Source organism: Argiope bruennichi, chromosome 11, assembly GCF_947563725.1.
Source record: "Argiope bruennichi chromosome 11, qqArgBrue1.1, whole genome shotgun sequence".
Lineage (NCBI taxonomy): Eukaryota > Metazoa > Arthropoda > Arachnida > Araneae > Araneidae > Argiope > Argiope bruennichi.
Genome location: NC_079161.1, coordinates 70319506 through 70347099, shown reverse-complemented (window position 1 = coordinate 70347099; position 27594 = coordinate 70319506). Strand labels below are relative to the sequence as shown.

The window sequence follows — 27594 nt, the reverse complement described above, 5'->3', positions numbered from 1 at the left end:
TTGACTTACATAACGTTTTTTAATATACATTTATTACTAAAACCATAATTGACCCATAATCACTCTGCACTTAAACAATTAATCATCACAGATCACTTTCTAATGGATTCGTTCATAACTAGAAATTGATAATGCTCAATCATGGTATATGATAACTAAACAAGTGCCAAATTGATATATAAAAATGTGGTATATATATATATAACAACATATAAATGCATAATATATAAAAATATGTAACATATAACATAATAATATATGAAATCACAGTGTATAAACAACAACATGTATATATGTTAAGATAAACAGATCTTATACAAGTCTTTTTATGAAAATGGTCAACATGAAATCATAAAACACACACATATATATACATTAAAAATTATTAATGAAAATATATGAAATTCCAGGGGCAAATAAGTGAGATTTCTTTGACTGTTGTGAATATATTTTTTTTTCTGTAATCCTTTATTACTAAAAATTATACTTACTTAAGTGATATCCTTTCTTTTACTATCTGCATATGCTAATGTATGCATAAATAACTTCTGACCATACCTTACTATTTTTTAAAAATTCATTTGTGTGTACTTAGCTGAGGTGACAAAAATTCCTAATTAATTGAATTACAAATGTAATAATTTTGACCCATCAAATATCATATATTCTTTGTTATTTTCCAAGTTTAAATTTTTTAAAAATGAACTGTGCTTTCAAATTTTAAAGGAAAGCAGCAAAGATTTAAAAAAAAAAAAATATTTAGAGATGGTTGAAGTGAGCAGCTTTCATTAATAAATTTGTTAAGAGTGGTTTGTGGAAATTCACATCCTGTTTATGTCTTCCAAGTTACTTTCCTTTGCTAACTTACAGCCCCAGTCATCCACTTATATCATAACATCCTGCCACAACTTCCCAGGTTCAAGTGATACTCTTACAGGCTAAGTCCCTAAAAAGGAATTTACTGAATCCAATATCATTCTAAAGTTGATCATAAACTTCCTTGTTTAATTTACACTAACAACAAAGAATAAATTGAAGTCTTGAGTCTTTTGCCAATCATGCCAGAGGATACTTAGCAGGCTAGTTGATGTTATGAGCTGCCTTTACTCCTATTCCTCCATGCATATTAAGAGATTTTGCCTGCCTGCAAACTGTCTCTCTTAAGGACCCATATTCCCTTTCTTTAGGCAGTAGTTACACTGTGTCTGCCTAGATATTTATTTAAATAATTAATTAAGAAATCAATCACTTTAATTATTGAGAACAAAATTCTACTTTCCCCGAACATGTTTGAATTATTGTCAAGAGCATATTCAGAGCATTTCATTTCTTATATTTATATTAGAAGTGAATTTTTTTATGAAGGGTAAATGATTTCATGAAGAATAAGTTGTTAATTATAAATCAACAGGATGATAAAATAATAAATATAAGAAATATATATACAGTACACTCCCGATTATCCGCGGAATTGGGTGGCACGGCCGCCGCGGATAACAAAAATCGCGGATAATCCGAAAAAAGCTAAAAACGGGTATAGCAAAAGAGAAAACAGTCATTCCAACTTTGAAAAATCGTTTTTTGTACAATAAAACGTAAAACAAACAGCAGGAAATGTTTAACTAACGCTTACTATTTTAGTATATCACTCAAAACTAATCTAAAATGCATTTTGTTAATGAAAACAGAAAAGTGCTTTGTACTTACGAGAGGCGTCAAGGATACACAGAAAAATTAATACATATGTACTGTTTTAATACTGTAATGTATTATGTAATTATAAAAGCATAACTGTAAAACTACACCTTTTTGAAGAAAGCAGTCATTTGTGTTTGCTTCTTGCTTTGGAAGCATTTTCTCTTTGCTTGGAAGCAAAAAAAAAAAAAAAAAAACTTTGTGCGGCAGGCGCGGATAATCGGGAGTCTACTGTATTATATTGTCATTATATATATATATATATATATATATATATATATATATATGACAGTAAAATAATGAATATGTATATTGTCATTTGGATAATTCCCTGAGTTAGTTTGAAAATTTTTTTTTTATAAAATGAGAATTTATTAGATTTTTATCTTAGTAAATGATAATGTCATTTTGAATGATCATGAAGTTGAATTTACAAAGGAGAAGATAATTTAATGTAAATTAATACAAATTCCTCAAGTAAAGTGGAAAATTTAAACTTGGTTGGCTACTTTTAAATAATTAATGGGGTTTAATTTAAAAACCTAGTAATTAAAAATCTTTTTTTTTTCATTTTATGTATACAATATAATCTATATATTTGATTTATCACCCATCCTAAAATAATAAATCTTTATTTTAAATTAGATTTGTCTTTATCACTATTTCATGCATATGTTATATCTAACTTATAAAGTTCCTTTTAGATCCAGTGATTTGAGTTAGGTTCATTATTAAATGTTAGTGTAAATTTTAATGTCCAAGTTTTAATACACAACCCAATATTATTTTACGGTGGTGATTTAAAAAGTGCCATCAATATAATTTGAAAATATGAATGGTAAATGAATATTATTCCAAAATTAGAATTCCAAACCTTAAAGGAAAAACAGATTAAATTTAGAAAAGCTGACAATATTTAAAAGTAAATAATCATTTCTTTGACAATTCAAGATTACAAATGCAATTGTTTTTGTTAAATATAAATCATCCATAAAAAATACCAAAGAAGAGGTCTACTTTAACATTAGTAAAAAAAAAAAAAAAAAAAAAAAAAAAAATCCTAAGCACTGTTGATATATATTAATTGGATATATAATCTAAATTTAAAGTATTCTGAAATATGTTGCTTGTTTCAGCTAATTTAAATTTCTAGCATTTCAGGATCAAGGAAATTATAATTAAACTTCATAAAAAATAAAAATACATGATACTTGTGTATTAGGCACATGGCAGCAATCAGTCACAAAAAAGTCAAATGTAACAAGTTTACTGCAACAAGCAATTAATTGGCAAGGATGTCATGTTAACTTTTTAACTATATCTGCCATTTACATAGGTTGTCCAAATTTCATTAATTCTATGCAATTAAGTTAAAAGTTTGTTAATGGCAGGCGATTAATACACAAGCACCAAATACACTAAAGCATTATGTATATACATTTACATATACACAAATATATTATTAAACAATATATTTTTCCCCTTACATTTAAAAATGAGCAGAATAAAATTAACTTATCAAATAATAATTAAAGCATTTACTTTAGACGAGATAGTGTGGAAATAATTAAGAATTTGAGGAAATATTCAGTATTACAATTTTTCTTTATAATGTTATTTGAAACACAGTTAAACCTCATGAATGTGAATAAGAAAGTTTGTTAATGAGGATAGATACGAAATACCACTTCACAGATAAAAATTACTTCAATGATAATAAAGACGAAAGCTTTCAGTAGAAATCCTCTGTCAAAAGCTATAGCTTTACCAGCTGTAAGAATGCATGCATCCTTCTTTAACAAAAAATTAATATGTTTCTCATAGTTTATACAACTGTCTTGATTTAACTGATAGAACATTTTTTCAAAAAGCACTGATTTGATTGCTGCCATTTCTATTGATATATTCCCGGCACAGAAAGACATAATTCCTAAAGTAACAAAAATAAAAATAAATTCACAAAGAGCTTCAAACAAAATCATTGCCACAAAATCTTCAACTACCATCATATCAATGACTAAGATCGTTATAATGCATAGGGCCTGTAGTAGAAGAATGAATGTTACATTACAAAACAGATTATCAAAAATTTCCACATTTTTAATGATATTAAGATAATCTTTCATTGTATTTTTCATGTCTGTAGAACAAGCAAGATCTAACTTCTTGTGGAACATTTTCTTATAAAATCGCAAATTTTGCAACAGTACATAACAAATTGACACATATGTGATGACCATTATACAAGGAAATACTGCCTCCTGAAGAATGCGAAAAACTTCTCTTACATTCATTACATTTCCCACAATAATTCTCAAGGCGATTAATAAAAGAGGATAGATGAATATAAAACATAGAGCAAGGTTGGTACAGTATAAAAGGAACCGATTATGGGATGTAAAATTCTTAGAAGTAATATTACTCAAATCGGCCAAAAACCATTTCAAAGCCTTTTGTTTTCTCAACAATAACCACATGAAACAAGGTAGAACTGGAAGTATCACGTCAATGATTGTAGCGTACTCTAAGCCTCCTTCACTGATTGTTGCATACCACAAGTAAAGGCAACTTAAATGAAGAAAAATAGGATAGCATAACTTCAGCAAATAATCTAAAAGATATCCTTGCCGACTGCTGTTACTGCTTTCGGAGATGGGTATTCCAGTAAGCTTCAAAATAAGCAATAGCTTTCCCAAATGTTTTTCCAGTTTTCGAATAGAGTTTTCATCAACTTTTCTTTGTGCTTTGAATTCGCCGCCGGTTTCCATTATGTTCATTTCCATTCCTTATTTTAATAAACTGTAAAACTACTTAAACGAAATTATTAGATGAACGCACAAATATCTTATCCAGATATGAATGTCCCTAAACGAGTTCTTAAAATTGCACCAATGTTGCGCAATATTGAATGAAAACAAGTGTCGCATGCATAACGATAAAGACTGTAAAATTGCGCAACTCTAGTATTGTCATTTTATAAACTAAAAAAATAAACAATGTCGCATGTAACATTAGCCAATCAGCGAGAGGCGTGGAAAACCCCAAGGCCATTAAACAGGAAGTTACACTATAATGAGCGCGGATTCATTTAATTTATTGTTCCAGAATCAACAGATCCGTTTCCCGCGTCCAGTAGAAGAGCGGAACTGCGGATATCCGCTCCGAGATCTGGATTGAAAATTTAAATAGAATCATTGGCCCAAACTGCTTTAATAATATTTTTTACTATAGAAATTTTTAATAAGTAATAGTTTAATGAATTATTATTAATTATAATTTTATGAGATTAAAATATTAACCTTTTATTATTTTCATTTGTTGATTTTATTTAAATTCAATGAAAATAATATTACCAGTTCTCTTTAAAAAATCACTTTGATCTTTCTGTGCTTCAAATGATGAAGTTTCATGCTATAGTTTTCATCAATTCACCGACTATTTATATTACAATTTTGATTTCTAGTGTAGCCTTTTCATGAATTGTTGGATATAATTTATTTACTGAAACGGTCAGGGGTAGAATTTCGAATTTCTAATGAAAGATACAATGTTGGTTGACTCTAAAAAATATCTTATTTGTCCTCAAAAAATTGTTAATTTTTTTTTGCTCTTATTGAAGTTCAAATGCCAATATTCGAAAATTTTAAGTTGTTAATATTTCCATGATAAAATTTTATTTTCATTGAATTTTCTGCTGATTTAATTACCTGCCATTAAAATTTAGGAAAAAATAGATTTTTCCTTATATGACTTAACTGCTTCTGATGTCACGAATTTCATAAATTGAACAATTTCGGCTTCTTGGCGATTCGATGGCCTACTTGACGATATACTTACCTACTTGACGTCGCAATTTTTTTTCCCCCTGGAAAAATTTATTTGTGATAGTGAAGAATCTCAGACTGTCTTATTGTTAAGATAATTGATGTGAGTGCTGATTAAAAAAAATGATTACTTTAACAAGGATGATGATGTTACAAAAAATATACAAACAAAGTGAAAAAAAAAAAAAAAAGAGATAAAAGTTAATTTCGAGGATGATGACAGTAAGAAAAAAACTCCTGGTTCTTAGATAAGATAGATAGATCCAGATCATTTTATCCAAGATCTGTTCAGATAAGATACAAAACAAGATATTGCATGATCTCTTAAGATGTTATCCGATATTCTGAATGCTGGACAATATCGTGAAGACAATGCAACATTATTGTGAGGCCTTTTGTGCTAATTATTGCATTATTGAAGACTTATTTGTACTGCCGCCACCAGAAGAAAAAGAGATACATAGAGAACCTCAAAAGAAGAAAAAGAGTCAGAATCTTATTCAGAACACGACGAGGATTGAAAAATAGGATTTTCTACCGTATACTTGATGCAAATGTAGAAAGATGGAAAAACAGAAGTTCCTGTGATTTATTTTTTAATCATTTGACAACCTGAAATAGATCCTGATATCTCAGCCTATCCTTCCAACCGACAAAATATTTTTGAACTCAGACAAATTGCACATCACATTTAGAGCGGGAAAGTTCCGAAAAGCCTTGATCAGCGATTGCCAATTGAATAAAATGGTCAATCGTCGATTTAGGCTATTAGGAAGGTTCGCCCTAATTGAATTACCTTTCCCTAAAAACTGTATGTGTGTGTTTACCCTAAAAACTGTGTCTTTGTACTGTCTTCAGAGCAGTGTTGAACTTTCGTACAATAACTAAATTTTCGATTCAAAAAATTTGTACGAAAAGGGAACATGTTGATGGCAGACGCATTACATGCTAAATGACATATGCACACCATTTGAATAAAATTGCCATATGAATAGATTACATTGCTTCTAATTAATATCTACTAGTCTGATTAACCTGTAAACGTTCATTTAGCTCAGAATTGCCAACTTACACTTATTAACTAATTGGCCTTATGAACGAACATTAGAACTAATTTGCATTTGTGGATGCATCATTATTATTACTGTACATTGATAATTTAATGCACTTCATCTTGTATAAGATTTCATGAACATGATACTTTTAGGAAGTCTATTTTAGATATGCAGAAATTTTGTTCCCTCTTGCCTACTTTATTCTTGGTGCAAATTGTAATCTGAAATATATAACAAAGCTTCATTTGTAGAAAAAGAATTATAGTATAGTCGAATATCACAACAAAAGAAATAATTTTAAATGTCTTTAAAAAGATTAGTAACAACAATTTTCATAAAGGGCTGTCTAAGCTTTAATTTCTGGTGAAAAATTATTGATTTTGAGTTTTATGCGAAACAACCAGTCAATTTGAATGCACCATAATGTACTGAATATTGGTTAATTATACAAAGTTAAATATATTATTAAACTGTGATGTTACTCTAGACATGAAAAATAATTTGCAAAAACTGAATAATATTTAAATAAAAGGTATCAAATTTTATGACTTTAAAAATGAAAAATATTGGTTATAAAATTTAAAATCAATCATTTGCAGATACACCATACATTTCATTCGATTGAAAAAGACACTGGTTTGTGGCCTGTTCTTCCTATGAGTGAGATGGAAGTTGAATCAACCGGGCTATGTAAAGGTCATTATCCCTTCACTCACAAACATCTCATATTTGGAGAAAGTTCTCCTGTTTGCAACACTTGACAACTTCTTTTTATGGTTCAACATATTTTAACTCAATGTTCTTCTTTTATTCATTATCGTGTTCATTTTTTTTTTTTTTTTTTTTTGCTTTGTTTTCCTTTGCTTGACCTGACAAGTGAAAAATACTATCCAGATATATTTAACTAGATGGATCAAATTTGGTATACAGGTTTAGCATTTAAAAAGAAGATGAATATCAATTTTTGAATAAAGTTCCTTCAGGGATTGACCCTCTGTAGATCTACTCTTTTCCATCATGTAAACACAATTACATGGATAAATGATATACAATGTGCAATAACAACAATTAGAGATATGAGTCTATTTTCAATTTGTTGGTCGGGGGGAGGATGCCCAAAATGCATGCTATGTGTTTGGATACTCAACTATTAATACAAACAATTACAATTTATTATTTTGAAAACTTTAAAAACATACAGAAATTAATTCTTCCAACATTTCACATTTAAACATTCAGATATGTTAAATATTTTTGAAACTTGAAAAATTTTCTAACTAAGCAATAAAGCAATAATATAATTTTTTTTTTAATGTTTATCTTTCTTACACAAGAGAAAATAAGTTTATCTTTTGCTCTAGATAAATCAAATTTGACAATAAGAAACTGGATGGAAAATAATTTTTAAATCAAAATATAAATTCTTCAAGAAAATTCCTATACAAAAACGGACTCAAATTTCACTGAAACAGAACATTCAATGAATTTATGTTCTTAGATATGAACATCAACTGGATTTTACATATATTTTTAATCTAATATTTTTTATTAATTAGCAAGATAATGTCAAAATGAAACAAATTTATTAGAGAAATCTTATCTCAAAAATTTTAAATTTATGTTATTTTTAATAATAGTAAAAAAAAAAAAAAAGAAATGCAATAAAATATTTATCAAAAATAGATTGAAAAGAAATATTACAACATTTTTATGCAACTTCATCAATAAAAATCAGAATTCAAATATCAATTTATCTGAACAACAGAAAAATTGTCCAATTCATAAATTAATTTACGAACAGAGTAAAATGTTGCAAGCATTAAAAGTTGCCTTAGGAACTTTAAAAATCAAAATATTAACCACTGCTAATTTATATATTTATAATGAAAATAGAAAAATAATGGATATTAGAATATATATTCTAAATAAATAGTTTAAAGCTACATAAGTATATCTTCTATGATTTGATTTCAGCTTTAAAAAATGAAAAAATTTATTTGTTTCAGATTATAATAATGCACAATTATAATATATAAAAAAATATTTTATTCAATCTAGCATATTAACTTAATGACAACATCTAACTATTACAATATTTTTAAACCATAGAAATTATCCTTCCTTTGTATTTGAGAAATTTACAGCATTTCATGCATAAATATTAAAAAGTCTAAAAAAAAAAAAAAAAAAAAAAAAAAGGCCATTCAAACAAAGAAATTTACACTTGATTTTTGGATGCATGAATATGAACTTAGCCTTCATATGTTTTGATTACTGTTTACAAAGCTCCTGAATAACTCTGAAATGTTACATTCAGTAACTATTTCTGATTAACTAAAATGATTTTTCCTTTTGCTCCTGATGAATGGATGATATCTTTGTGTGCAATACTTGCATTCTCCATAGGATATGACTTGCCAATGAATGGCTTCACCCAACCTTCCTCATTGCTTTTCAAAATAAATTCTGCACTCTGTTGCCATTCCTCCTGAAATGATATCCAAGAACATTTCATTATATTATATATATTTACGCTCATCACACCACACTTGCATTAAGAAAGTTTTTTTTTTTAAATGCATTAATATAATGCTTTGTCGATGCTACCAAGGCTGTCACTTGCAACATTTAAGCTCAGTTTGGGTTAAATCCCAAAAACTAAAAACTTCCATAATTCAGAATCCAAATTCACCATATTAATTAGTGTATGAAAATCATATTTAAACAGGATCAATTTATTTTAATTAAATATCATCTTTAATCAAATATTACATATTCCTAAATAATAATTAATCATTAAATTATAAACAGAGTAATAATTCTGTCCTAATTTTGAAAAAAAAAAATCATTGCTTGATAATAAAATGCTTCTACATTCTGTGTAAATTCAAATGGCTCATTTACTGTGACACACAGCATACAATACTAAAATACCTCACTGCTCAATTATGGATATAATTTTATGATTTAGTGATTAAAATTACAATTAGAAATATTTATATATACATTTTAATTAAATTAAACTAAATTAAATAATTGATTTCTCTGAATTCTTTTACAGACTTCTGGATAGTAACTATAAGAGATTTTTTGACAGTGCAGATTTCAAGATTTGTCTGCTTGCAACATTTTTTATCTAAAAAAAAAAAAAGCTGCAAACCAAAGTGTGTTCTTAAATGAGGAAGAGTTTAAATGTGATTTGAAACTTTGGTCTGAAACATCATAACTTAATAATGTGATTCATTCATCATTGCTTTAATTTTCAAACTTGTCCTTAATTATGTAGCACCGATAGCATGGACATACACAACTGTATTATATATTTAATATAAAATGGGGCACGAGTGAAAATAAACCCAGAAACTAAGGCAATAAGAAATATTATTGTAAAATATGTATATAAATATCTCTAAAAGTTTATTGAAATTAGAAAAAAATGTATAGAGTTATGTATTGGATAAAGCATTAATGTACTGAAATAAAATTATTATTGCAGCAAAGCTTACTGTCTGAATTTTAAAAAGAGGTAAAAATGATTTGTGCATAATAGTATACTCCTAAGTTTATATTTCAATTTAATCTGGAAGAAAATGTTAACATTTTGATTACTTTTCAAATAAAATTTTAACTAAAATTGTTAAAGAACCTATTATCCAAAATATAATACATGTTGAATTAAGAGATTTTTAGGTTCAATGGCCTAGCCTGTTGGTAATTTTGCAAACCTTACCTTGGTACACCAAAAGAATGGAATCCACCAGTATTATTGGCTCTCATCGTGGAAAACATAAGATGTCATTAAATAGGAACTTTGAATCAAGTGATTTTGTTTAATCAAGTAATTGTCAATTCGTTTTGTCATGAATAACATGGATTTAGTCGAACATATTTGTTTAATTGTTATTGAGGTGAATTTGCCTCTCAATAGTAAATATCATTGAATGGCTGAAAGTACTTGAAATTCATACAAATATCGTACATAATGCCAGAAAATCCTGCCCATATGGAAAAAGATTTGTTTGCTGGCAAGTTTTTGTTTCATCTCAATTCCTCATCCTCTTTAGCGAGTATATCAGTTTTATGTTTAAATCCTTACACAAGAGGATGGGATGGACTATTCTTATTATATACTGTGCAGAAGTTGTATTTTTGCCATTAATTTATAATCCGTGTAAATATTTTCTTTAAAATATTGCAAAAAAATGATAAATATTATATTTTTGTAAACATCTTATAATTGTGTTAAAATTATGTTTAAATCTGTTGTAAAACATGTAGCTGTTAATAAATCTTGACAACCATAGGAAACTGTATACAAATACAACAAAAAGTATTAGAAACAATTACATTTCTCCTCTATCCATCTAATAACAGTTGCTTATTTATAAGAAATATCTTTGGCTTGCACAAATTCCCCAAAACTATTGTTACAATACTTTCATAATACTTAACGGCATTCAGAATATCAAACAGTTTGTTGTAATAGCAATTGCCATTTTCCTACTACTTATTTTGATCAAAAACAAATAACATTCAACTGAAGTTCAATAAATTTCTGAAACTGCATTACATTATGCCCTAGTTTTTTTTTACTTCTTTTATGATTGAGAAAAAATTTCCTTATTTGCAAGATGGTTAGCTATCAACTATCATCAAACTAAACATTGTGTAAAAAAACTATCTATAATAGATATTAATATTAATGTAACTTTTCAGAATATCATTTAGAAAAAAACAGGTATTGTTACAGTGAAATATACTCTTGAAATTTAACAAGCCTAATAATTTTTCTTTAAACTCTAAATCATAATTAGTTTTTATTGACTATCTTTGAAATTTCTTCGCATCTCGTCCACATTTTTTCATTGATTTTTTTAAATTCTCTTCAACTATTTTACTATATTGCATGCTAATATTTTGATATTTATTTAAGTGATAGTTGAATAGTGTGAAGAGAAAATAATTTAATAATGATTTGTAGCAACCATTTATTTGATAATGAATTATAATTCACCTTCACAGGATGAATGATAAAATGTGATCGCTAATAGACTTGCACTCGAAGATTTCGAGTAATGAACCAAAAGGAAATAAAGATAACTACAGCAATTTAATTGTAGATTGATGTAAATGAAATAAAGTAAAGTATCAGTGATACCTTACAATGAATCAGTTAATGCACTGAAACAAACATCCAACAGCATCTAAAAAAAATAATGGAAAGAAGAGCAGGGAATTAAGATGTTTTATGTACAGCAATATAATTATTGGCTAATATTTTTTTTAAAATCATCTTTATGGATTTGAAATAGATCGTGAAATTGATTGCAACTCGAAACATGCATACAAATGACACAGAAAATCTTGCCTAGACTATTAATTACATTATAGACTGTCAAAGTTTTATTACTAGCATTTTTGTTGATATAAATTATTAATTTTTACAGTTTGGAAAAATATTTTTTAGTTTATAGCATTTTTAATGAATTTCATGAGTTGAAAAGATTGCAATCCTTGGCAGAATTTTTGTATACAGATATGTATTAAAGCGATGCTAATATGTTATAATAAAGTAATAATTAAAAAATTACTGCATTAAATTTATTAGAGAGTAAACAAAATATACAAGATTAAGAAATATTATAAAATACTACTAAAGATAATAATCAAATATATTCAATAAAAATATCATTTAGAAAAGGAGCCGAATCTTGTTTTGTAATGATTTCTGTAGGTTTTATACGACAATGTATGATGTCATAAGCTCTCCAAAGCGAGAGTCAATAATAATGGCACATTTTTTATGTCTTTGGTGAATTAAGGCAAGGTTTGTAAAAAGGTATCCTGTAGAGTGGTTTTACATTATACATATCACAATGTACAAATAGTATGTTAGCCTATAAATATCATTATACTACATAAGTTTTTAATGTTATATTATTTATAATTTCATTATAAGAAGTCTATGCTGCAAAATATTAAAATTGACTCCAATTTGTTAGGTAAACTATATATACTTCTGCAGAGCTTTCTGCAGCTAATACAAAACTGCAATTAGTTCCAATTATAAAATTGGACCAAAATTCAATAAGCATGCAACATGGTTATAAAATTTTTAACTGTAAAGTTAATAAAAAAAATCCCATAAAAATCATTAACAGAAATTAATTTCTACAAGTTATTAACTTCCTGGCTTATTGAAAAATAATTTCATGAAGTCTCTAATTCTATCCAGTATTGATTTAAAAAGCATTTTTTGACATAACTGATTTGCTTAGTGACAAGACAAAAGTTCTAATACTATGTTGTTAATATAATATTACTGTGAATTAAAATACCAGATTCAATTAATGAGAATGAAAGTAAGCTTCCAAAATAATAAAAAATTATTCCAGAGATATTTGAATCAAAGGCTATAACTCCACATCTTTATTAAAATGATGAAAATTATGTGACTGCTTGGTTTTTAAAAGCTGCAAAATGTTTCAATTTATGTTTTTATATGTTATTCATATAAATTAAAGTGTTAACTAAAAGAGATAAAAACCTGATGAAAGCAGTTTTGTTAAGTGTTGATCATCAAAGATTAATGTTTTTGTCCACCGGAAGGCCATTAGTTTTTAATACATCGGTTTACTTTCCTTTCAGTTGAGAACAATTAAAGAAAAAATATTAAAATATAGGGAAATAATTTGCTATTATTACTTTTTTATTTTGAATGAACATTAATATTTAAGGGTTTTTTTAAAAATTATTATTATCAAAAACAGATAATTTTAAAAAAGATTACTGAAATACAAATATTTTCTATCCTCTTAAGTGTTTGAAAAAAGTAAATTTATTTGATTTTAAACTTATTTCACAGTAATGTAAAGCTATTTCATTTTTTTTATCTGGATCACTTAATTATAAAGTTTTAAATCTTGGGCAGTAAATTTTTAGAGGTAAAATAAATATTTAAAATTTAAATTACTTGTGCTGATACTGAATTAATAAATTATAATAAAATGTGGTCTTTTAGTAATTTTTCACTTATAGAAAATTTCATCAATATATTAATTATTAGGACAAGAAAAATCTTTACTTTGTTGCTGTTTAGCAATCCAATACCATAAATTTCATGTTCAGGCATCATCATTTTCCTTGGGTCAATTCGTATGGGCCCTCTACTTCCTATTATCTACAAAATATTCATCAGGTTAATCAAAATGCATTTCAATAACACAACGGTGATTAAGACTAAGAATTTAAAAATCTAGGAAGACTATATAGTAAAAATATGAATTATAATTAATTCAGAATTTTAACATGAATGCACTTATATTTTCAAATAATTTCATTATTAAAAAGTAAAGTTATTAAAAGTAAATTTAAAAGTAAAAAAAAAAAGTAAGTAAAAGTAAAAACCATTTCAAAAATTTATTTTCTGATTTCACCTTTTTAAATTTTTGCTAAATTTAGCTTAATTTTTTAAGGTTTTGAAATTTACGAGAATGGTAGGAATAATATTTTCTTGGAAGTTCACTGAAAGTTTAGTATGATCAGCAAGATATCTTTTTTTTTTAAATATAAATTTCATTGGATCCTTTAAATATTACATTCAAACCAAAAAAATATATATATTAAATGCTAATGGCAGGACCGCATTTCAGATTGTGGAAATATGGAGTGAAGCCCCTAGTTATAATAATTTTTCTTTTAATGCAAAAAGGATCTATATGACACTTATTCTTATCTAAATAATCTAAATAATAATACTTATTAAATTTAATATAAAAGAATAGCAAATTAATATGGCTTAGTTTAAAAAAATAATGAATAGTTTTTGGTAGGACCCAAAGTATATTTTAGATTGACAAATTCAGTGAGGCTATTTGTGGTCGTTGGATATTAAGAAATAAAGGTAATTTTTAAAAATATATTTAAAATGATTTAAATATATTGCATAGAAAACAATAATTAATAAAAAGAAATTACAACATAATACTTACAGCTAATCTACCTCTTTTAGCAAGAATATCCAAATCTTTGTCAAGGTTCTTATTTGCCAGCATTTCCAGAATTATATTCACACCAGTATTCTCAGTGTATTCCTAAATCAATATCATCATAAAATGAGAATTTATAGTGAATGATGCATATGTGAGGAATGTATAGAACCTATCAATCAATATCTATGATTAACTATAACAATCAAGGATCAGGTCTCACAAGTGTATTTATTCTTCAGGGGAACTGATGCTATCATATAGCGAACCATTCTTCATTAATATTACTACCTTCAATGCTAGTGCATGCGCTTTAGTAATATTGCTTGTATGGAAATACTTAATACATATAAGTTTTATTATAACAGAGATTATTCCAGAATACCTTGGGCCTGTGTTGTACCTCACTGTAAATCAAATTATAAAATTGTATTTCTTTATGGCTTCCTAAAACAACTAGCACTATGATATGGGTGGATTTTGGAAATCAAACAAGAGAAATTTACTCCAACAAAACATACTATATAATTTAATTTCCAGATATTCTTATTTTACTATTAAAATGTGTATGAATGTATTCATTGTCTTTAACAAGAATAATCCAATTAGTTTGGATTTCATTCCTATAACTTACTTTTTAACTTCCATATCATATCAGTCTGTTATAATAGAAGTTCTTCATGAAGTATTTATTTCTATTTTATGCATTAGTCGGGCCTTTTTAATACATGTCCTTTTACATTCTTTTTTTTCTATTTCTGTGCTTATAATGGTGAATAAATCCATTTATTTATATTTCAAATAACACTAACTTTTTTACTTCATGATGTTTGGAATTAAAACTCTTTTGTGTATAATATTTTTAATGTAAAAATTATGTTTGTTTAAAATATTATACTATAAAAAACTTTTATCATCTAAAATGTTTTAAAATTAAAATTAGAAAATCAAATGAGCCAAACAGTTTTTAAAATTACTGATAGTTGATTTTCGCCACAATTTATTAATATTTATTCTACTAGTATTCTAAATTTTAAATTTCAATTTTATCTTTTCTCTGTCATAAAGTATTTTAGTTGTATCTGAAATTAAATAAATAAAAAAACTCATTGTTGTGGTTTTTCCTTAAAGTTAGATTGTAATATATTTAATTCATAATAATTCTGAGCACATAGGTAAGAAAAGTTTCTATTATTTCTTGTCTAAGAAAAACAGAAACATTAATAATTCTATCTATAAAGAAAGCCATCATCTCTATTAATGTGTGAATATTACTTTCACATAATATAAAAACCTTTAAGCCTCAAACACTCATTTTTAACAAAGTATTTATTACTTCTTTTTTTAATGTAAAAATAATAAGCATATATTTACCGCAACAATAACGACATAAAAAAAAAGCAAAGAAAAAGAGAAAGAAATATTTAGTGAAAATTATAGCAATGTATATAGAGTGTCCCAAATAGAATATTAGTTGGTGAACTGCTATCTTACTTATATGACATTACAAACTGATTGTGAGGCCTGATTCTCATAGCCTAACAAACAGAGGTCACAGACTAACAAACTAAAGGTATTGTTTCAATTTTTTCACAAAGTGATGCCAAAATTCGTCACATAAATGCATTTGTAAATATAAAATTGCATATATAAATACAAGTAAATTTTTCTGAGAATAATTGAAAATTCACCAGGAAATAAAAACGAATTAGCATAATAAACACATAGGAGAGACAGGGTAATGAACAAAGAGTTTCAGAATAAATGGTTCGAAGTCTAACTTTCAGAAGATAAATACTATTCTAGTCAAGAAAATCTTGATGAAATAATTTTATGAGCGTAGAATTTCCAAATAAACTCAGTAGCACGATTCTTGATTTAGGCTTAGAAATATCAAAGCTTTCAAAAGTAAATTTCTTCAAAGTATATGGAATGATGATTTAAAACATCTTTTTTTTCATTCCCCATAGAGACATAAAAACCAAGATTCTACATTAAACGCCATCATTATTGCATTTATCAAATAGTTTTAATATATTTAAGAGGACTATATGATAATTGTCATATTCTGAAGTGATTGCTCTCGCTAGGTAACAACAAAATTGGTATTTTATGAGTAAAAAAAATAACTCCATTATATGAATTAAATGGGATAAAACCAAATCTGGATAGTTGGACAATTGACCAGAAAAAAAAAAAGAAGAAATAAGCAAAATTACTGATAATATAATAATTTAAAGATTATGGAAACAATATAATTTATATTCTTACAAACAGTTTTAACTGGTGAAAATATTGTTTGCAGCTATCTGGAGTACTCTTATATTAGGCTTATGTTCAAAACATAAAACAACTGGATAACTTTTGCAGGTGATCCCTTGCTACAACTACTAATTTCATTCAACTATGATCGTGGAATAAAAAATCCAATTACATTTTTCTCAAAATGAACGATTTGTAGTTACCTAATTAAAATGCTCATCCCCTTCCCAAATATGCTACTGAAAAGAAAAACAAACAAATTTCATAGCTATTCTAACATTAAATAAATAGCAACTTTATTAAAGTATTGACTAAAAAATGAGGTTTTCGTTACCTGGATTTTTTCAAAGTAATCTTTCTGTTTGTGATTAACTACCAAATCAGCCCCTGTCTGTTTGACCAATGACACACCATCCTCTGTTCCCGCTGTACCAATGACTGTGAGTCCAAGATGTTTCGCAATTTGCACTGCAGCAAGGCCCACAGCACCACTTGCACCATGTATTAAAACTGTCTCGCCAGCAGAGCATTTTGTTCTTAAAAAAAGACATGCATAAGCTATATTGCCTTTCTAGATTTTTATATCAACTAAGAATAATACATATGAGAAATAAAAATATATATATACTCAACAGTTATCAAAGAAAAGGAAGAAGAAATTAAACAAAATTAAGAATGAAAAATGAAAAAAAAAAAAAAATGTAGCTTATGCTATATCCAAAATTTTAATGTTGCTTTTGCCAAAAAGAGTAAGGAACTTAAGATGATATATAAAATCAGACATAAAAAAAAGAATACAATTTTATAAACCAGCATATAAAGCAGTTAATATTCATAGCAAAGTTGTTACAGATTAATCCTATTATTTTCGATTTTACATTCAGACGATGGGGAAAATGTCAAGTGGGCACTTTCTTTAATGCTCTTTAATTTAAAACCTACATCCTATAGTGAGAATGTCATCATTTGATGTATAATAGTGCAAGTAAAATATTCATGTTTGTTTAAATAATTAAAAATTGGCTTAAAAGAGACAAGAAAAGAAATGTAATTGATATAAAGATTGGTGTTTATATATTATGTTATAATTATATAGTGAATCTAGCAGGCATTTGTTAAAAATCATTAATAACTAAAGTTCAAATATTGTTTTCAAAATGCCATTTAAATTTGGAATCAGGTTTAATAAAGATTTCCTTAAATGTATTCCTTCAAAGGAGCCTGCAATTAAAATACTGTAGCATTTTTCAGTAACCATTTATTAAACAAGAATGAAAACAGGACAGATAATTGTTCATACAGATACAAAGTAAAGTACAATAGCATTAAAACTAGTGGAACTGGTCTTTCCAAAACTTTCTTGCATACTCTCTAAAAAGAGTATTATCTTCCTCCCCCTGAATAATACTATGGATTTAGGGTAAGGCTGTGAATAGCTAGCATGATGATGGCAAACAATAGTTAAGAAATATTTAACTACAACAATTTTATGTTTCTTATGGCACTTGCCATGGAAAGTCCGCTGTTACGAAGACAGCGATTTAAGCTGATAGGGTGTGTTTCCTGTATTTTTAGTCGCCCATCTAGGGAGTACGACTTTGCCACTACACACGTCACAACCCTTTTTACGGGTGGACTTCATTCACTCAACCACAGATCGTAATTTAGACCTGAATCAGAGAACGATCACCCCTGATCCAGTACCCCCAGTGGTATTACTCTCAACATGGAGGACTTTGTGACCACAACAGATTTATACGCATGCCAGCCACCACACACACAGGGAGTCTTCGGCTGGCGGGGTTCAAACTCGCGATCCAAGGGACACGAACCAACCAGTCTATCCCGGCCTTAACAATTTTATTGAATCTATTGTCATGTTCTTAGCAATTAATCCCTGGCATTCAGCAACATGTATTCGAAAATCTAATTTGAGTTTTAGATGTATTGTTTCCATCCAATTGAAACCAAAATTTAATACAGAACTACTACTGCAGTCACAAAAATCACATACCAAATTTCATACATTTAGATAATTATGTTCTTGAGTTATTGCATTTACATGCTTTTGAAAGCACAGATGACAGACAGTCAACTGCTTGACGGATTTGATATCAAATTTGATAGATACTTCATGGATTTGTCTTCAAACTTGAGAGATATCCACATTTTAGATGTTATATTAGTGAGACAAATATTTTTTTCAATTTGCAGTTATCAAGTTAACCTATATTCAGACATGCAGACTTCCACCAAATGGATTTCACTCCAAATTTGAAAGTGTATATACTAAATTTCATCAGTTTTGCTCGAAGTGTTTTTGACTCATTTTTGTCATGGGTAGATGAACAAACCTATATTATGCTAAAAATGTGTTTTTCAAACTTGGGGAGTTTTAAAACAGGGAGATTCATCAAAATCTTGAGTTTAGATTTTTAAACAATTACAGTAAATTCTTTATATTTTGTACACAAGAAAGTAAATATGCGAAATTGAACTATATTAATTTGAAAAAAATTATTTATCTACTATTGTAATCTAAGAAAAAACAGAAAACTATATAAAAAAATTGATGCATTCATGAACAATAAATAAAATGAAATTCCATTTAGAATAATAATTCAGTTTACATATAGAGAAGGATCAATAAAATCCTTTAACTAAGACTTTTAAATTCAAAACCGCAGCCCATACAGCCAGGGAAAAAATGTATACTTATAGTAAATAGACTATGCTAAATACATATCACAGTGTTCATAGAAATAAAATTAAGGAGATTAGAAATAAATAAATACATAAAAATAAAAAATAAAGAAAATTCACCAAAAAGTCAAATTAGATAAATGTACATCATACCATAATAAAAGTAAAGAAAAAATTGCACGGAATTATCTGTAAAATTGGCAGAGATATTTGCAATAAACATTCCGTGGCTTGCAAAATGTTTTACATTACAATTGAAAAATATATCCTAAGAATCCCCCCCTCCTTCTTGAGTGCTTTTTCTTATTCTTCCTTTTATTTTACTAATTTTCTTTGTTGCTTAAATTTCCCTTTGTTGTAGCTTAACTCATAAAACCTGTATAATAATCGAAGATGCATTTTTCAATTTTAGGAAGAACCATCATGTGTGTGTGTATAATATTGGGTTGGCAACTAAGTAATTGCAAATTTCACTCATAGATGGCTTCAGTTGAATTTTTAGGTTTGCAGACGTAGTACAAAAGTAAAACACATTTTGATCTGATAGTTGGCAATTCAGCTGTCAATCAGTAAAAAAAAGTTTTTTGATCGGTTGCATAGTTTTTGTTTGGCGTTCGTTGAAAAATGGAAAATCAAAAGGAACATTTTCGTCATATTTTGCTTTTTTATTTCCCCAAAGGGAAAAACGCATCGCAAGCTCATAAAAAGTTATGTGCTGTTTATGGTGACGAAGCCTTAAAAGAACGGCAGTGTCAAAATTGGTTTGCCAAATTTCGTTCTGGTGATTTTTCACTCAAAGATGAAAAACGCTCTGGTCGTCCAATTGAAGTTGATGACGACCTAATCAAAGCAATAATCGATTCGGATCGTCAGAGTACAACACGTGAGATTGCAGAGAAGCTTCATGTATCACATACATGCATTGAAAATCACTTAAAACAACTTGGCTATGTTCAAAAACGCGATACATGGGTTCCTCACGAACTGAAAGAAACGCATTTAACGCAACGCATTAACAACTGCGATTTGCTAAAGAAACGTAATGAAAATGATCCATTTTTAAAACGACTGATAACTGGCGATGAAAAATGGGTTGTTTACAACAACATCAAGTGGAAAAGATCGTGGAGCAGGCCAGGTGAACCAACTCAAACAACATCAAAAGCTGATATTCATCAAAAGAAGGTTTTGTTATAGTTTGGTGGGATTACAAAGGAATTGTCTACTTTGAACTCTTACCACCCAACCGAACGATCCATTCTGATGTCTACATTGAACAACTAACGAAATTAAACAATGCAGTTGAAGAAAAGCGGCCCGAATTGACAAATCAAAAAGGTGTTGTATACCGTCATGACAATGCAAGGCCACACACATCTTTGGTCACACGGCAAAAATTATTGGAGCTTGGTTGGGATGTTTTGCCACATCCACCATATAGTCCTGACCTTGCACCATCTGATTACTTTTTGTTTCGATCTTTACAAAACTCCTTGAATGGTAAAAATTTTAATAATGATGATGATGTCAAATCGTACCTGATTCAGTTTTTTGCTAATAAAAACCAGAAGTTTTATGAACGTGGGATTATGATGCTGCCTGAAAGATGGCAAAAGGTCATTGATCAAAATGGGCAATACATTACAGAATAAAGTTATTTAGTTCCATGAAAAAATTGTCTTTGATTTTCTACAAAAAATCCGCAATTACTTAGTTGCCAACCCAATATATATATATATATATATATATATATATATATATATATATATATATATATAGGGTGCCAACTGTGTACTTTTGATGGAACTTCATATTATTGACAAACATAGTCAACAGATCTTTGTGGCACTTTTGGTGATTATTCACTAGTTGGGGAAAAAAAACCCCACCCCATAACATTTTTTTGTTAGTTAATCACTGGTATGCAATATACTCAAGTACAGTCCTTAATATAATACTCAAGTACAGTCCTTAATAATTTTCTGAACTATCACTGTCTTCAATTATTTTTTTTTAAAAAATCTATAAAATCAAAGATGTTAAGCAAATTTGGGACAATTCTATTAGTAAAACTCCAATTTTTTTTAAAGCTAAATATTAGTAATAATTCACTAATACCAATGAAGGAATGGTGCCAATTGATAACAATAATCGATTTGATAATTAATTGATAACAATCTGATTATTAAGCACAGGAAATATTGATTGCTGTATTACACTCCGACTTGAAGTAACAGCCAATAGTTTAATTAGCCTGCTATAAACAAAACGTAAGAAAAACCACTAGTATTTTTATTAATAGAATGTAGGAGAATCTATTATGAATATATATATATGTATATATAATTAAAAAGATTACCCTAAATGGGAAAATATAAAGAGTTACTTAATAACAAGGGCTCTGTGAGCAGTAAAGTAAGGAACTCCTAAAGCTGCCCCTTGCTCAAAAGTCAGGTTATCATGCAAAGGAAAGAGTTCGTCTTCTTTTACAACAGTATATTCAGCATAAGTGCCATACTTTTGTAAACTCACATTACAGATAAACACTCGCTGCCCAACCTGCACAAACAGAAATAATTTTTTAAAAAAAAGAATAGTTAAAATAGTTAATCTGTAGAAGAAAAAAGTAATTTTCACTATTTTTCAAATTATTTTTGTATATAAAATAGCAAGACTTTTAAATTCAGCAATATATATATATTAATACAATATTTATACTTTAAAAAGCTTAAATATTTATACAAAATTTTTATCAGTAAGGAAGATGACAAATTATATGAAAAAAAAAAAAAGTAATGTTTTGGAATGCAGAATTGCTATATTTGCAGTTGTTCGATTGCTGTTGTGTTATTAGAAGAGTACCAAAGAAAGAAATAACAAAATAAATTTAATTTAAATAGTAAAATAGATTTCATTTAAAGTTACCAGCTATATCAAAACAGCAAGAGTAAGGAAGTGGTGATTTGTTAGAATATGCTGCGATACAAATTATTTATGCTAAAAATAGGGTTGTATTAATGCCTTTTGCTATACTTATTAAAATAACGAACGAATAACGGAAATTCCAATTATCTGAGATATTATAATAAATATAAGCCAAAATAAATAATTAATATTGTATTAAATAAATTATAAATTTTTATTCTAATACTGTAGACTTTTAAGCTTATGTAGCTGATCATAAAATATTAAATATCTGTCATCATATTGAATTCTTAGAAGTAAATGTAAGCCTGCACCATCCATATATGCAACATCCAGTAGTGTTGATGGTTCCAAATCAAGAAGTCACAAGACTTATAATTCAAAAAATATTTCAAAAGTTTTAAATGGGGGAAAAAATGCTCTTCAAAAAAAAAAAAAAAAAAATTTAACTTCTCACGAGATTTAAGTGATGGTGAAATTCTATAACTCATCAAAATAAACAAGCAGTTCTAGTTGCGTGTGAACAGGAAAGTACCTATCTTGTTAAAATGTTTTAAGCAAGGAAAATTGCGATACCAATAAATATATATATTACAAATTTTCGTAATACGTCCAAGTAAAAAAATTATAAAATTTAATTTTATATATGTTATAGTAGTTTCAAGGCACAAAATATTAAGCAAAGTTAATGTTATTTACATTATTCAAGCTAAAAATTTCAGGATTCCTCAAGCATCAGGAAGTTAAAATAAACTAAACTGCTTGCTGAAAAATATCGATTTGATAAAGATGATGATATGCTCACAGATAACAAACAATTAGCATCTTCTTTAGATGCTGATACAAGTTTTGAAAACCAAGAAACATTTTTAAAAAGTCCTTGAAAAATAAAATAAAAAAATTCTTATGAAAGGAGAGATTAATCTATACAAAACTGTTAGACATTTAAAGAAAAACCATGCGAAAGTTATTTTCGGATCCGAATTTTACGGTCCTTGTGTTGTTTTTCCAATCCCGTTCCATGATCTCAATGAAAGTAAACAAACCGATGATTCGAACCCGACCTTTTTGCGAGTTCTGTGGTTGGCAGGAATCGCAATGCAAATCGAGCAAATATTTTAATTTCGGCTCGTGTCGTAGTTTTTAGAGAAGAGAAGGATATGGAATATTTGAAATGTGATTTAACTCTAAGAGAGAGCGTTGACTGTTTGGCTATGCAACTGTATGTTGCTTCAACGTTTTAACTATGCCGATTAGTGATTTTAGACGGTTCGAATCTGAGGTCTGATAATGTTGATTTAAGTTTTTATTATTCAACTTATTATTTTGATTGCTCCAGTTACGAACACATTGACTCTTGATTTTTAATAAAAGTCATTTTTTAAGAAACTGCTTTCCTCTTTATGCCTTCTTGACACAAAAATTTCATTGCTTGCTTTACTAAAGTTTGGGTGAGTTTACCAAAGTATAACAGAGTTGATTATGAGCCTAGAAGGATAACAGTTGGTTATAGGCCCAGAAGTTTAACAAAAACAAGGAAATGAATTTCAGATTTTTTTTTAATGTTGCAATATTTGGTTTGATCTATCTTCTCATTCAGATGTTTAAAAATTAAAGAAACATAAATAGTAGAGAACTTATGCAAGAATTATGATTTATTACACAATTTTGGAGAAAATGTAACATTGCTGATTAGAACACTATTAAGCTATATTGTTATCAACAATTTAATTCATCCCTTTCCAAATATTTATATTGCTGCATGCATTTGATTAACAACTCCGGTTTTGGAAGTTGCAGCAGCAATATCATTTTTAAAACTGAAAATAATTCAAAATTACTAGAGATCTACTATAGCTCAAAAGAGATCAACATATCTAGCAATTATTTTATTGAAATTGATATTTTATAAAAAATTAAATATAAAATTACTTATAAATCAATATGCAAAAAAGTACAACTTCTATAATTTAAATCTAACCAAATATTGAAATTATTTTCTTTAAAATTGTTTGTTTATTTATTATATATGCTTTGTTAATATGTTTACATGAAAATAGATTTAATGTGCCAGTAAAACTTAATGTTAATCAATAATTAAAAAAAATGTTACTTTTTTATCTACATATCTGCATAGCACACCTCTCTTTCACTATACATTTTTCAAATATTTAATTTTGGTTTCAAATTGTAAGATTATAGTATGAAGCAATATATCTTGTATTAAGCAATATAAGCGTACTTCACTTTGTTTCAAATGTTATTTTTTATAATAAATATATGCGTAATGCTTCAAAGAATGTGTTTTAATATATGTTTTAATGAAGCATAAACTTTTCACATATTTCAAAAATTAAAGATAGCATGCAATTTTTTAATTCTTCAATGCAAGTAAATAATAGATATCATAAGCCATTTTTTCTTAATATTGCCACTGCATAAAGGTGTTTGTTAGACATTTGCATAAGACCATCAATTAGGCTTGGTGTGGTACTGAGCAAATGTCGCATTAAACAAAAAAATTACAAATTTTTTAAAAAAAATAAGCAATTAATTTGCAATTTTAATTTCAAAATTATTACACATGGGCATTTTGATACAGCATTCATTTTTAAGTAAATCATGGTATTTTTAGTTTTACAAAATATTGTATAAATACAAGAAAAGAAAAACTAACTTCAAATTTAGGGACACCCTCCCCTACTTCATGAACGATACCAGCTCCATCCTTTCCTGGAGTATATGGCAGTTCAGGTCCATAAGAGAAAAGTCCTGCACGAATATAAGTATCCACAGGATTGACCCCAGCTGCAATTACTTTTACAACAACCTGTGAATAACAGAGTTCACAAAGTAAGAATATATAGCAGTTTTATAAATAGTATATCATTTTTATCTTCACTAAACACTTTATACATTTTGTAAAGGAACAGTAGAGAATCCAGGAGATAGTACAAGTTATGAATATCTACTGATATAAATTAAAACTCAAAATTAATCTAAAGAGAACCTAATAAAAATATTGTTAAAGACAGGTTAATGTTAAAAACAAAAACATAAATATGGAGTATATTTCTTCCACAATAAGGCATATATGATTCTCTTAGTAAACTCACTTTTGGAAACATTTAACTAAAACATTTTTTGTTACAAAAATCTAATAAACAGTAATTGTTTATTGGAATTTGTGTAGCTCTTTTATAAGCATATTTATCCAAACTAATCTGATTTAATAAATTTTAGCTAAATTATATACACAGATATTTTAAATACAACACTGGATACATAAATGATTTAGGATTTTTTCTGAGTACGTTAATTTACTAAATTTCTTTGGATTTATAGAACTGAAGATAGAATTCTCATTTATAGAACAACATAAATTGGAACAAAATATTAATGCATTTACAGTACATGTTAAAACCAAATATGATGACGAAACAAAAAATAGTTTCTCTTGACTTCATTTTTAATATTGTGCCACAAAATGTATCAATTTTAAAAGGGAGAAATAATTTATCTTGATATACATATACTAAGAAGGGTTTGCATATTTATTTATTTTTAAAGGGAATTGAAAAAATGCTATACAATTCTTAAAATTTAGAAGCTGACATTTTGCTTATATAAAAGAAATAACAAGTAAAAAAAAATTCATGAAATTTAGAAAGAAAAAATATATAAAATTTTGGATGAAGAAAATAATAAATTATTATAATAATTTTTTTTCAATAAAATGAATAAACTTGCATGCTTTCTTTTAAGCTAAGCCGGTACTTACAGCCATTAGCAAACTTTTGACTTAACCACAGATCATTGACAAACATTGTCATATTTTAGCTATGACTAACATGATACTGAAACTGGTTGTCACCACTGGTTACAATTAACATAACAACTTTGGCAATTAATTGTTGGCATGAACTTAATATACAAGTACCAAAGAACTTTTTATTTGATGTTTAGACATTACAAAGTTCTAGAAATACTGGCATGCAATTAGCATGACAACTTTGACAATTAATTATTAGCATGAACTTAATACACAAGTACAACAAAACTTTTTCTTTGATTTTTAAAATCACAAAGTTTTAGAGAAATTGGTTATAACTAGTCTTTAATGTAATTTTTAAATAATCAATTTCTAGATTATAATAAATCTGAAGAATTCTTAGACTTTACAGTAACCCTATATACTGAAATTATAAGCTAAAAAAATAATTAAAATTTTAAGTATGTATGTGGACTTGCAAACTTTAAAAATCTAACTAAATCTTGAAATTTTTATCTGAAAAAAAAAAAGATGTTTATCTAGAATAGAAAAACCTAATGAAATGTTTTATCACTAATTATAATGATACATTTTCGGAACGTGAAAATATATTTTGTAACTAAAATAAATTCAGGAAACAGTAGCATACCGTGGATGCCGATGCAGTAGGTATATCAACTAATTTTAATTCAAGTACTTCCTCAGATCCAAACTTTTCAACACTGATAGCTTGCATTTTACCATCTGAGAGAGCTAAACGATAAATATATATACATAAATATTTGGAAGGAAATAAATGAAATACTCTAGGAGAGAGAGAAAAAAAAAAGTTACTGACACATAACTTTACAACTTTGAAATATCAACACAGGCGTTGCTGTTGCAAATGTTTCTGAAGATAAAAGAAAAGCAATGAACCTATATTTATCGTGGGAAAATAACTCCAAAATTAACAAGAAACGAAGGAAGGGTGGATGTTTGTTTCGCGGCGTATGCTCTTGAACAGAATCTTAGCGGGTTAACAAATTCAAATGAATATCATAAACAAGAACCCAAAATAACACTTTTCAAATATAAAGGAAGACTGAATTTAATCTTAAGAAGACTAATTGAGAATTAAGAAGACTAATCTAAGAAGACTAATTGAGATAAATTTTGAACTTTAATCACGAAATTTCGCGGGTTCCGGTTTCGTTTCTGTAATCAAACCGTGATTAATCAGTTTCTCAATATTCATACCGAAATCACCAAAAAAAAAAAAAAACTTAATAAATCATTCAGATTACAATATTTACATAGAAATAATATTTCAGAATTATTATTCCTTACAGAGTGAAAGAATATAAAAAAAGTAAATTGTAAAATATCGA

At 27.5% G+C, this 27594-nt stretch overlaps 1 protein-coding gene across 2 annotated transcripts; it reads right to left on the bottom strand.

Moving 5' to 3' along the window:
• Window positions 1–8594: 8594 nt before the first annotated feature.
• On the bottom strand, window positions 8595–27431 carry LOC129957253 (quinone oxidoreductase-like). Of its 2 annotated transcripts, none has more exons than XM_056069507.1 (8): window positions 27070–27431; window positions 26874–26977; window positions 25130–25282; window positions 21914–22086; window positions 17159–17360; window positions 14566–14667; window positions 13659–13754; window positions 8595–9062 (listed from the first exon to the last, which is right to left on the bottom strand). In XM_056069507.1, exons 2-8 carry the CDS (start codon window positions 26958–26960, stop codon window positions 8895–8897), a joined length of 981 nt encoding a protein of 326 aa, XP_055925482.1. In that variant the 5' UTR covers window positions 26961–26977; window positions 27070–27431; the 3' UTR covers window positions 8595–8894. The 2 variants fall into 2 exon arrangements, with proteins under 2 accessions (XP_055925482.1, XP_055925481.1); XM_056069506.1 differs by having other exon boundaries at window positions 8598–9062; window positions 27063–27431.
• Window positions 27432–27594: the final 163 nt, after the last annotated feature.